The following is a 14,496-nucleotide window of genomic DNA, read 5'->3' on the forward strand; positions in this document are numbered from 1 at the left end:
CACTGGCGTTCGTTCAGCAATGGCAACTGAGCTATCGACTCGTTCACTGCTTGGCCGTCACTCGACACAGGGACGGCCGAACCGCCGAATACAAGGAAGGCGGTAGGCCACGCAACCACGCAGGTTGAAATCGAAAGCGGTTTCTCTTTCGCCCTCTCCCAACTGCCTCACGCGCCACAACCAACCAAGCAGCGGCGTTTAGTTCCCAGCTAGTCGCTCCAGGGCTAGATTCACGTGTGTGCACTGTGTGCTGTGTGTGTGTGTGTGTGTGTGTGTGTGTTATAACGTTGAATTCGTGATACGGTCAGAAGCAAAGCCCCCCCAGCGCAGCTCAAGAGAAAATGAGAGACTCGCCTTCTGCTTCGGTTTACAACTTGCGGGAGGACGCACGACAGAGTCTGGTGAACACAGATTGCTTTTGACTAACTCTATTTCTCGATGAAAAAATATCGTGTTTCTTTTAATTATAAGCATTAGTTTTGCAAATGCCAGCCGATGTTTGTGTTTGGGGAGCCGCATACCAGGGTGAACGTACACAGATGATGGTTTGTCATCGCTCTTTTCGTCGTTTCTCATTGGTAGAAAGTTGACATTTTTGCTACGGACCGATTCTTTCCCGTGACGCGCGCTGTAATTAACCATCTGTAAAGAATTTCAGAACCGCGATGTTACGATCAAACCCAATGTTTACCTTATTTCAGTTTCATATTAACCTTGATTAACCTCTTATTACTGGTGATTATTACCGTAGTGGTAATCAGTTGTTCTCTGAAATAGTATACAATAGAAGAAATAATGATAAACATGCGCAAAAAAAAAGAAAAAAAAAATACTAAATAAACGTTACGTACTAGTCGGTACTAGTCATGTTTCCATTGTAAATCGTTGTTGGCCTAGCGTTCCGGAAACGGATGTTAATATGTTAAGGTATCACAAGGTGTTGGCTGAAAGGGTGAAACTCGCAATAGCTCTTGATTTCGTAACACGAAACAGAAATGTTTCACACGCGAAAGCAATGAATGATAAATAAAACGAACCGTGGCAGGGATGAAGCTAAAAGGCAAACGCCGCAAGTGATGTGGATGGAAGAAAGTGGCAAAAAGAGCATGCGATAAACAGTGTTAATTTGACTACAGATGGAACATTTATCGGTCCCAAATTTTTTTGCGCTACGTATTGAATTAGGCTAGTTATCCGCAGCAAAAATACACGCCGAGTAAAAGTAGAATTCAATGAATGGGAATTGGGACAGGAACTGGCTGCTATGTAGTGGATTGCATTAAACGATGTTACTATACAATACACAATACAACCATTACGCCCTCCTCTGATGTTGTTCAAAAACAGGTTCCACTTCAAAAAGCTTTAATAACAACCTTGCTTTTTCAGAATACATGTTACTGCAAGAGTTGTGATAAATTATTACAAAATTCAATCACATTGGGATTTCAAAGAGGAATTTTTATACTCTCTAAGAAATAATGTCGGTAAAAATTTGGTAAAAATATTGAAGATTACACCTCGGTAAAATTGTACCAAAATATTTGGCGCTCTTTTATTATGTTTCTTTTTTTATTAATTGTTGTACGTTTATCTCCGTCGTTTGATAACGCAAGACCAACATAGATTTAGGATTCTCATTGAACTTTTGTACTTTGATTCCAGTGTCCCCCCACTCCGGGTTCAATACCAGAGTGAGACAAATACAAAAGATCTATGTGTGAAAGGAAGCTAAAGAAAGAAAAGTTATTCATTTTTGGTGGGGTAAAATTCGGGATCGGTGGGAAAAATTTTTATTTGGGGGATTCTCTCCCCAAGTCCCCATCTTATAAAAAAAAACCCATGCCAGACCTTGCGAAAGAAAAAAAAAATGAAGGGGCAAGTATATCCGCTCTGAAGATGGGACAAACCAAAACAGGAAGGCGCAAAATCGACAGTGTACTGATGTTTGTAAAATCTCGGTAAAAGAAAACAAAAAAACCCGAAAATGTATAAATAGCTTCATGATAAGATTTAATTTTTGGGTGAATGTAAAATTTTGCAGTAGCAAAGTCTTAGTGTTGGACCAACTAGTGATAAAAAAAAAATTAAAACATCTATGCAGTAGGGTCCGATTAAATAATTTCAAGAACGATTCTGGAGCTTCCATAAATGTCAGGATTGTACCGAGCACACTCGATTTTCGTTCGCGATCGCCGACCGTTGACGAAATGATTTAGTCGAACCAGAGTCAAACCCGCTTCCCAAAAAATGACTGAAGTTAGGATCGGTATTCGTGGTCAAATTTTTTTAAATAAAAGAATTGCCATCAAACATCCGATCACTTTACGCCATCTAGTTGTGGTTAAATTAAAGACAACTGAAATACACAGTTGAAGGAAGGCAGAAAGCGCTGGGAGAGGAGTGAAAAGCGAGGGGTTGCCCACTCTTTTGCCAAGTGAACCTCCGGAAAAATGAGAAAATTGAGAATTTTTTCCCCCAAGCTTTTCCCAACAAACTCAGAGGGTATTTTCCAAAAATGTTTTTGTCTTCCTATATAGCCTACTCGATTTCTGGCCGATTTCCCGGCTATTTTGTCATTTTTCCTGACGAGTGAAATTAGTTAAGTGTATTTAATTACACCGAGGTGTTGGCACATTCTTTTTCCGTGGTTTCCAAGTTAAGTAGATGACCGAAACAAAATATTTCTGATAATTAGTAAACATAATGTGGTTGATCTTGAACGGATCGCGAAAAGCGGATATTGCATCGCGGACCAGAGCGGGAAGAAAAGAAACGGATGCGGAGCGATCTTAGACGGTAAGGATCAGTGCAGTTTCGTATTTGTTTTGATAAAAAGAAATATAAACTAAAACTAAAAACGATTATCCTGTTGATTGAACTCCAAATACGGATATCAACTTGAAAACGTCACAGAGCTGAAGTTGACACTCGTAAATCGTATCACGATTGCATCATTATTGAAATAATTCCAATAAAGAGGTGAGATATTCTTAATGAAATTTTCCCTTATCTTCTGTGTCTTGACATTCACGGCTCACAGGGGGCACGGCGATTGAAAAGATAAATAACTCCGATATAACCAATGTCGCAATGAAAGGCTGATCAATCCCAATTCAAGGGGGCATCAATTGCTTTCCTTGTGTGCAGTACTATATATCTCATATCAATAGATAGCAATCATTCTTATCTGCAGAAGAAGATCTACAAATAAGTGGCATCTTTAATGTTGGAGATATCAAACAAGAGTTGGAGATTTTCGTACTGGATGCGTGCTCCTTTTGCTAATTATAAATTTATCATTCGTTGGACACAAAGTAGTAGAGACGATGAATTTTAAGTTGATAACGGGTTTTCTTCTGATTGGGATTTTGGGTTCGATCGGTCGTACTAATGGAGTAGGTAAGAGTCTAAGAGAATTTTTGAATTTATAAGTTGTTGAATAGAATTTAATGGTTGGTAATTTTTTTAGCGCTGATGACCCGTATTCAAATGGCAAAAACTTCATTGGAGGAATATTTGGAACAAGTAAAATTATTTCTAATTTTAAAAAGTACCGTATTTGTTCTTGTAATTCTCGTTTTTGTTTAAATGGCCAGATATTCCTTACTGGTCCTTACTATTACCTTGTTTTTGTATGTTTATATGTCTAGTGCTGGAATGATTTTGTCGATTTAATGGACAACGGAATTCCTGGCCTCAATATCCCGACGTTTGATCCATGGTTCTCTAACGACAGTTTCCCATTCCGGATGCAAGATAGCGATATCGTTCTTCGTGCAGATGTCAATGCTACGTAAGCGTCAAATAGTAAATCTAGTTAGTTTTTTGTATGAAACACGATTAAATGAGATGTCCGTATAATAAGGAACGTTACGTCGCTTGGCTTTTCTTCAGTGGAGATTCCAGCAGTGTATGACAATGGAAACGGGCACTTTAACATTTCCCTGACTCTGTCAGACCTAAAAATTAATGGCCTCTACTCAGTCGTGGGTAGCCACCATTATTTTTATCCTATTGTCGGGAATGGACCATTTGATATGATGATGATGGATGTTTACTCAAGCGGGACTGCAACTCTCATGTATAATGGTAAGCACTAAGCGCAGATAAGCTTGGCTTATCGTGATTAATTCTCGTTTAATTGAGTTTTATTACTAGACTATGCTAATAAATAAATTCTGGAAAAAATAGCAACAGGTACGACGGCAGGACAATATTTCAAATGTAAAACTTAAATTGGTTCTGATTTCAGAAAGTCGACACAGTCCGACGCTCTCACCCGTAGTGACAGAATGTTTAATCACTATTGTACCTTAAGTTTTATTCCTTTGACATTGTACATAAAAATGTTGAATAATTTCGTGTTAAAAGTCATAGGAAAAAGAAATTAAATCATAGCACTAGAATAGTGTCGATATTAATGTCTATTAAACAATAGCACAAAGCTATGGTATATGGTATGCTAGTCTATCATAGGTGTGTAAATAACTAAAAACATATACATTTTTCTACATTTAGGTACGGTTTATAGTTTGACTAAGTTGGAATTAACTCCGCTTTTGTACGGATCGGCAACTGCCGAATTCTTCAGTCTATCGGTATTTTAAATTATATTTTAAAAAATTTTGTTTATTATTATTTTTTAAATATTATATTGCCTACAAGAAGTAGCGGGAACAAATTTTTAGTAGTTGGATTTTATTTATATAGATTTCCGGTACAGATAGTACATCCGTAACCTACACCCAAATCGTTAATTTGATGACGGAACTATTGTGGTTTCAAGTAGAAGAAGAGCTTCGCCTACAGTTAAGCGTGTCGATAACTGAATACCTGAACAACCAGCTCTTGGTATTTCTATGTCCGCTTGCTTTAGTTAAATTCAATCTATTAATACCGTCTAATTGATGTCCAAATATGATTGTCTATTACAGGAATTCAAACCAAGCAGTTTCCTTCAAAAACAAAAATCTTAAATAAATGTTATCTGCACCGTGAAGTGAAAGACAGGAGAAACAACGACGTACTAAGAGTTTGATATCATGCTGAAGCCGGCTGAAGCCTGGCTGGAACTAAACCGCTTGGCGGCGCTGTGCGGTGGTAGGGCAGTTTTATTTTTGTGTTTACAACATTAGCAGAAGTTAGCTACTGTAGCAAAGTTTTATTGAATTTTCAACATAGCTTAAGTGAATTTCTTTTATGAAGAAGTGAATTTATGTTCTCGAAATGCCTATTTGAATCTTTTTTCCCTTCCCAATTCCCACTGCTTTGCAAAACTGCCCTACCACCGCACAGCGCCGCCAAGCGGTTTATTTCCAGTCAGGCTTCAGCATATCAGATTTTGGTCTGTTAGCCTATTCCGTTGTTTCTCCTGTCATTCTTCTTCATGTCTGCACTTTTCTCGAAGCATCAACTTACGATTTACTTATATTCAAATTTGGGTCTTATTATAACTGTTTTTTGTGGAAAATTTTATTCATATGGTACGCATGAAAATCTAAAGAATAAATAGCAGAAACTAAACGAATTGAGTACCTAATGTCATTTTTTAAAAAAGGTGAACTAGAAAAAAAGGATAGAAGATATTGACGCCTTGCAAAAAATGAATCTACACGAAAGTATGCTACACAAAGGAGGAATACTGGAATAGCCATAGTAGTTTGGTCATTTTAGCTTTTCTACCTCAAACAATTAGTCATTAGAAATTTTTTAATGAGCACTATTTCTACTTACTTTTTAAGGAAGTGTATGAAATAATTTAAAAATCGTACTGTGGGATCCCATATAAATTTTCAATTAAAAATTCGAAAATAAGAAATGGGGGACTAATTTTGATTTTTTTATTATTTTTAGAACATGTTATCAAACTTTATACGTCAATAAACGTGTGTTGCAAATTTAAATGTTTTTGGTGTAGATTTACTATTTTTTATTTAATTTAAAAGTTACTGAAATTGGTTGCCGCGTCGAAATTTTTTCGCCGTATTTAACACGGCGCTTATGGCGCTACGAGTTTTCTTAAAATTAATGCTACAAAACAACTAAATAACCTAAAAATCCCCAAATAGTCTAGTTTTGTAGCCAATATAACCTAGTTTACTTTTTATTAATTAGATGTTATGAAAATAGCACAGCAGAAAAGTTATTCACATTAAAAAAAACTACCCTTTTTCCCAATTCCGCAAAATTCAAGTAGGTTTTACAACACACCCGCCAGGGTGACATTTCTTGGGGGGCCGCTGCAACTTTTACTGTTGGACACATATTTTATGTTGGACACATATTTTTTTCGACACTTTAACATTTTGAATATTTTGATAACAATAACAAGACGTTTTACTTATAGTCGAGCAAAATTTACAGCGGCCTCACAAAAAATGTCACCCTGGCGGGTGTGTTGTAAAAACTATTGGAATTTTGTGGAATTTGGAACCAGGCCAAAAGGAATATTTTTTTTTATAATGTGAATAACTTTCCTGCTGTGCTATTTTCATAGCATCAAATTAATAAAAAGTAAACTAGGTTTTATGGGCTACAAAACTAGACTATTTGGTTATTTTTAGGTTATTTAGTTGTTATGTAGCATTAATTTTAAGAAGATGCGTAGCGCCATAAGCGCCGTGTTAAATACGGCGAAAAAATTTCGACGCGGAAACCAATTTCAGTAACTTTTAAATTAAATAAAAAATAGTAAATCTACACCAAAAACATTTGAATTCGCAACACACGTTTATTGACGTATAAAGTTTGATAACATGTACTAAAAATAATAAAATATTCAAATTTAGTCCCCCATTTCTTATTTTCTAATTTTTAATTGAAAATTTATATAGGATCCCACAGTACGATTTTTAAATTATTTCATACACTTCCTTAAAAAGTAAGTAGAAATAGTGCTCATTAAAAAATTTCTAATGACTAATTGTTTGAGCTACACCCCCCTTTTTCGGCTAAAATGACCAAACTATAGCAGCAAAGGGCTAATACGTTGTAGCACAGACTAAGAGGGTAAAGACTACGATCGGGGATAGGGCTGAGAGGAATGCTTGAAGCTATGCTCGTCCTATGCCGTATGGTGGCGCGTCGAGCACACAAAACGAAAGCCATTATTTTTCCTCTTTCCCTACTGATTTGATTCTTCACACACCGTAAGTTTATAATTAAACCATTAACATTTCAATAGTGATGTTTTGTGTAAATATAGCTTAGATATCCCCCAGGTTGTGTGAATTTTTTAAAATTTCTATGTGATCTCTAGATACAATCTATAAATTATTTTATTAAACCCCCTTTTTGCCCATTTTCAGGCCCAGGAAACAGCGTTTCACGATTTTCAGCCCAGTTCGTGGTCTTTACCCTCTTAGTCTGTGGTTGTAGTAAAGTCACGTGGTAAGGGTGACGATACTAACATGAAGAATAACTTACGTTGTCGAGAAATCATTTATTTACCCTTGTGCTCCGCTCATCTTGGGAGATACAGTCGAAAGGTCTGGTCAAACAAGGGCGTTCAGGAAAGGTCTGGTCAAACAAGGCGTCAAGGGAACAGGGAAGGTCTGGTCAAACCACGTCGCTCGGTCTCTCACTGTAACTTCCACTTCAACGGCTAAAACTCAACTGTCGCGTCCCCCTTTACTCTTCTATTTATTTAATGCCTTTCTCATCTGCCAGTTGGGGGGGGGGGGGGGGGGGGCGCCGTGGTATTTCAGGTCGACCTCGCATGGAGGTCAAGCTTGGGTTTTTCCCTGTTGAGAGATAGCAACTGCTTTCTCCTCTATACTCCTCCCTGGCTTGACCTTGCTGAATCGATGGCAACGAAGGTCGCTGATTTCCGTCAGTCAATGACCAGTGCTGCTATCGCTCTAGCCGATTCTTTACACGTCGAATCGGTACATCACTAAACTTAAGTTCTATTATAATTTCACTCTGGTATTTTTTTAAGCTTAAGTTATTCTTAGAATTTGATTTTCAAATTAAGCAATCTTGGTAATGCTCCATTCTAACCCTGTATCAAGGTTAGGATTATTGTACTTATAAATAAACAATATCGAGCAATTACGCAAAGTTCATTTGTTTAAACTAGGAACTACTTAAAGCCTGTATTAATTTACCAGTTATATTTCTAGTTACAACAGATTTTCAAATAATATGCAACTTTTATTTCTGTAGTCTACATCAACTTATTTCTGTAGCTACATCATCAGCACAGTAAAAAAGAACTTGTGGGTATTTTCAGTAAATATAAAAATGACATTTTCCAAAACTTGTTTATTCAACCGTTCTGATACATAATTTTTGGGTATCCCTTTTGCAATTTTTCCGAATTATGTCAGCCTATCAAAATTGAAAAAATTAATTCAACTGTTCCAATAAAAAACATTATATAGAATTAGTCTTACGTCTCAATTAGCGACTCTCTCATGTCTGTGGTAATGACGCTGGGTTGATTTGCTTCATTCAAACGGAAAACATTTTCAATAACGGAAATCTCCGTGGCTGTGGTGTCGAATCCGCAAAAAGCCGACCAATCATTCACTACTAAGCCGGCACCAATTACATCACTACCTCTGTTAACTGTCCCTGCCTGTAAAATGAAAAACACCTTATTGTTTATATGTGAACTTTGTCTTCTTTACATGTTCTAATGCTTACCACTAGAGGCACCTGCAGAAGAGAGCTGAGTTCATCTTGATCTGCCACAGTTGTTTTTGGATGGACAATACCACCCTGGTTAGAAAAAGCGCAATATGAACCAGTAAGGACAGAGCCAGCAATTGTATGACGGAAGACTTCAACATTTAAGGTATCTGCAAGAACTTCCTCTGTTTCTTTATCTAAATCTGGATGTACCAATGCAACATAATCATTGCATGCAATAACCTGTGAAATGCACAAATGATGAATTAGTAATCTTCATTAATTGATTGGCTAATGGGATTGACTAACATTTCCTAAAGCAGACAGACGTTCTTCAACACGCTGGATTTTGACAGAATCTGGTAAAGAGTTGCGAATATGTTGCAATTCCTGATCTGTAGTACTGTTTGGCAGCAGTAGACCATGCCTGTTAGCTGTTGAAAAGTAATATTTACGAAAATAACATAATTTATTTTTCAATATCTTCAAGAGACCCACTGTCAACTTTTGTATGAAGGGAAAACTCACCAACTGTCAACCGTCCAATTATCCTGCAGCCAGCAACTGATGTGTGAATTACTGGAATAGTGTCAGACAACTCTGATTCGAAAACACTGTAACATGAATCAAATGCAGCATGATAAATCACGAGAAATCCTATTGAAGATTTTTTAGAAAAAGACGCATGACACGTATATTTTACCTGTAGAAATTTTCTGATCCACCGATGGCAACCAAGCAATAAGCGTTGGTCAGTTTTGCAAAAACACCGACTTCATTGTTATTTTCAAATTGAACGCGAACTGCCATGATGAAAGTATTTCGTCAAACTAAACGATAAAGTAGTAGCGATGTGCGTGAGAGAAGTAATAGACGAACACTTAGTTTCACACGTGGGACGAGCGGGTACGAGAAGCAAGAGAGACGGATCTTAAATATCGATACATGTACGAACTGTGTAACTATCGATATAAACGTTTTTGTCGGTAGGGGATTTTTTTTAAAAAAAAGCACAACATTTTGAAAATCACAAAGCTCGATTGTCGATTCTTACTTGATTTTGTACTATACCTAAAAATTAAATAAAGGGTGAAAGAATTGACACTGACAATTTTGAGAATAGAAGGAACAAACCAAATTCAGTAGTTAATTGTAGTAATATGTATTTTCCGTACAATTTCGTTCATGGTTCCAACAATCTCACATTTAAAATTCATATTCCTCGCTTGATTGGCTTAGGAGATACAAGAACTCGTACAGGTTTACATAGTTCAATAATAAATGAGTCTTCTGAGAAACCTCGCCATCTTTTTAAAGCAGAAGGAACCTCGGGATCAGTAACATCCAAAACCAAAGAAAGTTCAATATGCGATGATTCTGTCCACACTTGATGTGATACCAAAACAGATGTTCGCAAACGGTGATCAGGAACGGAAATAATATTCTCACTCGAATCATTTTTAGGATAGTGTTTGATCATCTTCAGATGCGACTCTTGTGGTATAATTAGCTGAGCATTAAGATCGGGATATTTCACACGGACTCGCAAATACTCTGAATGAGCAAGTCCTTGAATTTCGGCGTCTAAAACCACTCCCAATACGAAGCCTGCCAGGAACTTCTGCGGATTATCCGATTCACCAGACGGTTCTAAAATGTCAGCGCTCAATTTAAAAGCCTAACAAGCAATAATAAATTGAAAATATTACCAAGTAAGGTACATTGATATTTCATAAATATATTTAAATAAATTACCTTGGCAGGCAGGCAGAATGGGGCAACATAAATATGAGCTTGAAGGATTGGAAGCAATATTCGCGACAATACACCTGGTTTAGTATCATCTACTCGTGCAATTTCCTTCACAATCGCTCCAGCAAAAGAAGGTAAATTTCCATATCTACAACAACTTGATTAATTAAATCTTATTTTTTTTAATCGAAGTTAAACGAAAAAGAAATTACCCTTTCAATGCTTCGACACGGGAAACGAAATGGTCTGATAAAGCCAACGCGGATGTGTTACTAGCTCTTACAATGTATACCAGCTGAATCGCCATAGCTTGTAGACGTGTGCTCTGAATGAGTAGCATTTCTTCAGTGGATAAATTACTGAACATGTACTGGAGTCTAAAATGAGAAAATGAGTAAATTTTGTTTACTCCTTCAATTAATGTAACATTAAATCTAATTACCTAAGACTTCGTCTCTGTAACTGGTCAATTAGATTTTTCACTACATCACCGTCTTGTACGTTTAAACTCGAAGAATCAATCCACGCTGGACTATTCATAACTTTTGCAATTAGAATATGGCATTCTAACTGTGTGGCTAACAGTTCTACACCATGTGCCAAGCTGCTATCGATTTGAGCCAAGCGAATCAAATCATGACATGCCGCATCCCACACTTTGATCTGATTTGTACTGATCGGCTGATTCAAACGGGACATAACATTTTGAAGAAAATAATTGGTGTTCGTTTCAAATTCTATCTGCCCCTCCATTTCTTCAACGCCAGTAAGCTATAAACAGTTAAAAGTATTTTGAAAGTACTTAGTTTACTTTCAATTGTTAGTATTACAGAAAGACCAGAATTTTTACCTGAAGATGAGGCACAAAATTCGAAATTGTGTCTCGGAGGTACCGATAGTGTCTGCGGATGTGCTCTTCGAATAAACTAAGAATTTGAGGGCAAAACTGTGCGGCGTTGAAAACGAGCAACAACACGCAAACGTCTGCAAAAACACCACGAAAAACAAATGCATAGAAAAAAACAAAAAACGTTGACTTAAACAATTAAGTGCTCTTACATGAGGGGTCTTCGACGTCAGCTTCCGGCATATCAAAAAAAGGGTGAACGGTTAATAATTCAGGAACAAGGAGAAGTGTCAAATCTGGATGGCGGGGTCCTAGCAACTGCAGACAACGCCATATCGAACGTTTATCCTAAACAGATTTTAAATTACGCATGAGATACCTTCAATTAGGCGAAGCATTCAGAAAACATACTTGAGAATAACGTTTTAGATTATCAAGCAAAGCCTGAACACACAGCTTAAGACAAGCCTTTGTAGAGAGACGACACGCTCCCAACATTCGATGTAATCCTTCGCGGATTTCAACATTAGAATCCTACGATTTGCAACTTTTAATAAAGTAACTCTGAATTTTGTACTAAAAAATAGATACGCCATACCTCCAGCACTCCTAGGATGATTTCCAATTGATCTTCACGTAACACAATAAGTTGGCTAATCTTGGTCATACAGTCTATGGCTTTCAGACGCACCTCCTCAATCTCGTCATTAAACATACTGCCGGGTGCCGGAAAATTATTAAATGATCAAGCATAATACAACAGCATTTTAATGCATTACTTACTCTACAAGGAAATCCAAAGAAAGTGTTGCAAACCTTGGATTGGAAAGCGCCAATTGGCATAGCGAATCGAGAGAAGCACTTCGAACCTCTATAAAGTAAGATAAACACCATTTGAAAGGGTTAAGGTTTGTAGAGGATAATATTTGAATGAACTGAAGTCGAATTAATCAAAAGCAGGGGGAATATAAAATCACATTTACCCATAAACTCATCTTCGAGACCATGAACGAATGCTCCACAAGCCCCACTATGTATAAGAGAAACGGATTCGGCATCTAAATTTTCTCTAGGTTTATCATCTGCCCAACGTGCACCACTAGCCCATTCTCCTGATGTAACAGTTTCCCAATGCCTTTCGTGGGCGGATCGTTTGCGCTATTTTGGGAGAAAAAACAAAATTAATAATAATAAAAATAAATTTTAAAATTACTCGCTCATAATAAGAAAAGTCGAGTGTATATGTAAAAAAAAGTCGATAAATATGTACCCTCATATCAGACATCAACTTTTTGTCCAAGGTTTGTTCCAAGAAATGTGGATTTACATTGACCATGGATCCTAGTAACTCTGCAGCTAATGTTCTTACATTAACTGATAAATCACCTATAGCTTGACAAATCTTAGCGAAAGCATCATCGACTAAGTGCACTTCATCTTGGCATCCAGGAATAACAACGCAACTACAGAAAAAATTATTATTAGTTATTGAGTTTTGCTTTAAATATTCAGAGCATTGGTTTTACCTTTCAGGATATGTATGAGATAAAACCCAGATAATTCGCATTGCTGACTGTCTCACATTTTCGTTGTCATCTTGTAAGGCTGAGCACACATCTGAATATATGCACAGCTCTAATTTTTGCCCCCGGTCATGCAATTGGAGCTATATAAATAATAATAAGACCAATATATATTGATGTATAAAGAAGCGGAGTCATTGAAGAGAATAGTGATAGAAAAAAAGAGTACAAATAGGATATTCTTACCAGTGCATCATAAGCAGCCGTACGCACTCGAGGATCTTGAGATTTCGTAAATTTACAGATGAGTTTTACATTTTCACCTTGAAGATTATTAAGACTTCTCAAGCCTCCAAGTAAAGAAAGACAGTGGCATTTCACCAGGTGATTGGAATTGTTAAGTAACTGCAAATTCATTTAAATATATTACAATAATATATAGACTGATAAAATGCTTAAATGTTAAGCTGATAGCCTACATACCTTAGTGCCAATGGCAATAATTTTTCCAAGCACTGGGCTATCAGATGAAAGCAAACTGCCTAGCTATTTGTAACACAAAAAAATCACAGACAATTAATTATTATCTAGGTAACAGTTATAGTATATTACGACTAGTTGTTATATAGATACCTTTTTCAATGTGCATATCATTGAAGCACATACTTTATGTGAAGTCTCAGTTGAAATAAGTTTTATTATTTCATTGATTATAATCTATAATAAAAAAACAAATAATGCATCACAAACAAATAATGGAAATTTATTTAACAAAGCATATTACCTGAACATCAAATTTTGGAACTTTCCTAAAGTCACCTAAAATGCAAACAATTTTCAGGCGTACATAAGACTGTTCACTATGATGGTAAGTGTCAATAAGCTTTCTCAAAAGAACAACTTTGTCATCAGTCTAAAGAATGAAATAAATTAAAACAATTTGATTAGTGATGACGGCAATATTTGTATGACCTACAGTAAAGTAAAAACAACACATAAACATATCTTCTAACAGTCTTTAATCTTACTTGGAATGAAAGATTGAGCTGGATATGGTTTAAATAGGCCACCAATGCTTCACTTGTTTCTAGTTTTTCAAATGTATTGACGGTTACATGTTCATCCTCTACTGCACTTGAAAGGTGAGGTTTCTTCATTAACTGTAAAGGCTTACTACATGCTTCCTCCTAAACATTTAGTTTAAATATAGATTACAAATGTATATTCAAATTATTCATTTGCTTCTGCTTGTACCTGTACAACTTGACTATATTCAGCTAAAGCTCTTTTTTTCAATACCGCCATAGTAGGCTATTTGATTTTGTTCTCTGTTCTACAGATTTCGATCAGCAAGCAGCGGCACTTTTTTTTGTCTTTTTGGAATATTTCGTTTCTTACTTCTTGTAAATTTTGTAAACAATGTATGATTTACAGCTGTGGCTGTCTCCCTGTCTGCCACATTTAGTATGTGCTAAACAGTAACTTTTCCAGTGCTTCCACTTCTGTTGTTTCTGGGATACGCCGTGGCGTTGCCAGAAAACCTTATTTAAAGTTTTCTGTTTTCGAGGGAAAACCCCCCCAAAAAACCCTGTTCATTTCAATGAAAAAAAAAGAAAAAGAAAAGAAATTGAAAAAACAAAACGAATTTCTTTATTGCTTTTTGACAAGTGTTTGACTGGACATTTCCGAATAACATTCTCACATTGAAAAAGTTTTCACATTTTTTGGGAGGTTGTT

General features: G+C 36.4%; 3 protein-coding genes across 6 annotated transcripts; 1 reads left to right on the top strand and 2 right to left on the bottom strand.

Moving 5' to 3' along the window:
* The first annotated feature begins 2,365 nt into the window (after positions 1–2,365).
* On the top strand, positions 2,366–5,530 carry LOC124202749. Of its 4 annotated transcripts, none has more exons than XR_006878326.1 (8): positions 2,366–3,402; positions 3,473–3,528; positions 3,654–3,796; positions 3,869–4,092; positions 4,522–4,601; positions 4,714–4,854; positions 4,938–5,047; positions 5,327–5,530. XR_006878326.1 is itself a non-coding variant. In XM_046599155.1 (8 exons), the coding sequence occupies exons 1-7, from the start codon at positions 3,330–3,332 to the stop codon at positions 4,977–4,979; spliced, it is 759 nt and encodes a 252-aa protein (XP_046455111.1). In that variant the 5' UTR covers positions 2,366–3,329; the 3' UTR covers positions 4,980–4,989; positions 5,393–5,530. The 4 variants fall into 4 exon arrangements, 3 of the variants coding, with proteins under 3 accessions (XP_046455111.1, XP_046455110.1, XP_046455109.1); XM_046599155.1 differs by having other exon boundaries at positions 4,938–4,989; positions 5,393–5,530; XM_046599154.1 differs by having other exon boundaries at positions 2,366–2,799; positions 2,917–3,402; positions 4,938–5,530.
* A 2,723-nt stretch (positions 5,531–8,253) lies between these two features.
* Positions 8,254–9,565, bottom strand: LOC124201717 (eukaryotic translation initiation factor 6-like). The gene is made up of 6 exons (XM_046597901.1): positions 9,341–9,565; positions 9,166–9,251; positions 8,947–9,071; positions 8,653–8,880; positions 8,400–8,584; positions 8,254–8,334 (listed from the first exon to the last, which is right to left on the bottom strand). The coding sequence occupies exons 1-6, from the start codon at positions 9,445–9,447 to the stop codon at positions 8,325–8,327; spliced, it is 741 nt and encodes a 246-aa protein (XP_046453857.1). The 5' UTR covers positions 9,448–9,565; the 3' UTR covers positions 8,254–8,324.
* A 218-nt stretch (positions 9,566–9,783) lies between these two features.
* Positions 9,784–14,279, bottom strand: LOC124201716 (integrator complex subunit 4-like). The gene is made up of 18 exons (XM_046597900.1): positions 14,014–14,279; positions 13,788–13,946; positions 13,544–13,672; positions 13,393–13,476; positions 13,243–13,305; positions 13,006–13,164; positions 12,763–12,902; positions 12,507–12,699; positions 12,220–12,394; positions 12,020–12,107; positions 11,835–11,952; positions 11,648–11,770; positions 11,449–11,584; positions 11,240–11,373; positions 10,832–11,160; positions 10,602–10,766; positions 10,393–10,537; positions 9,784–10,315 (listed from the first exon to the last, which is right to left on the bottom strand). The coding sequence occupies exons 1-18, from the start codon at positions 14,062–14,064 to the stop codon at positions 9,851–9,853; spliced, it is 2,856 nt and encodes a 951-aa protein (XP_046453856.1). The 5' UTR covers positions 14,065–14,279; the 3' UTR covers positions 9,784–9,850.
* Positions 14,280–14,496: the final 217 nt, after the last annotated feature.

This window comes from Daphnia pulex, chromosome 9 (genome assembly GCF_021134715.1).
Source record: "Daphnia pulex isolate KAP4 chromosome 9, ASM2113471v1".
NCBI lineage: Eukaryota > Metazoa > Arthropoda > Branchiopoda > Diplostraca > Daphniidae > Daphnia > Daphnia pulex.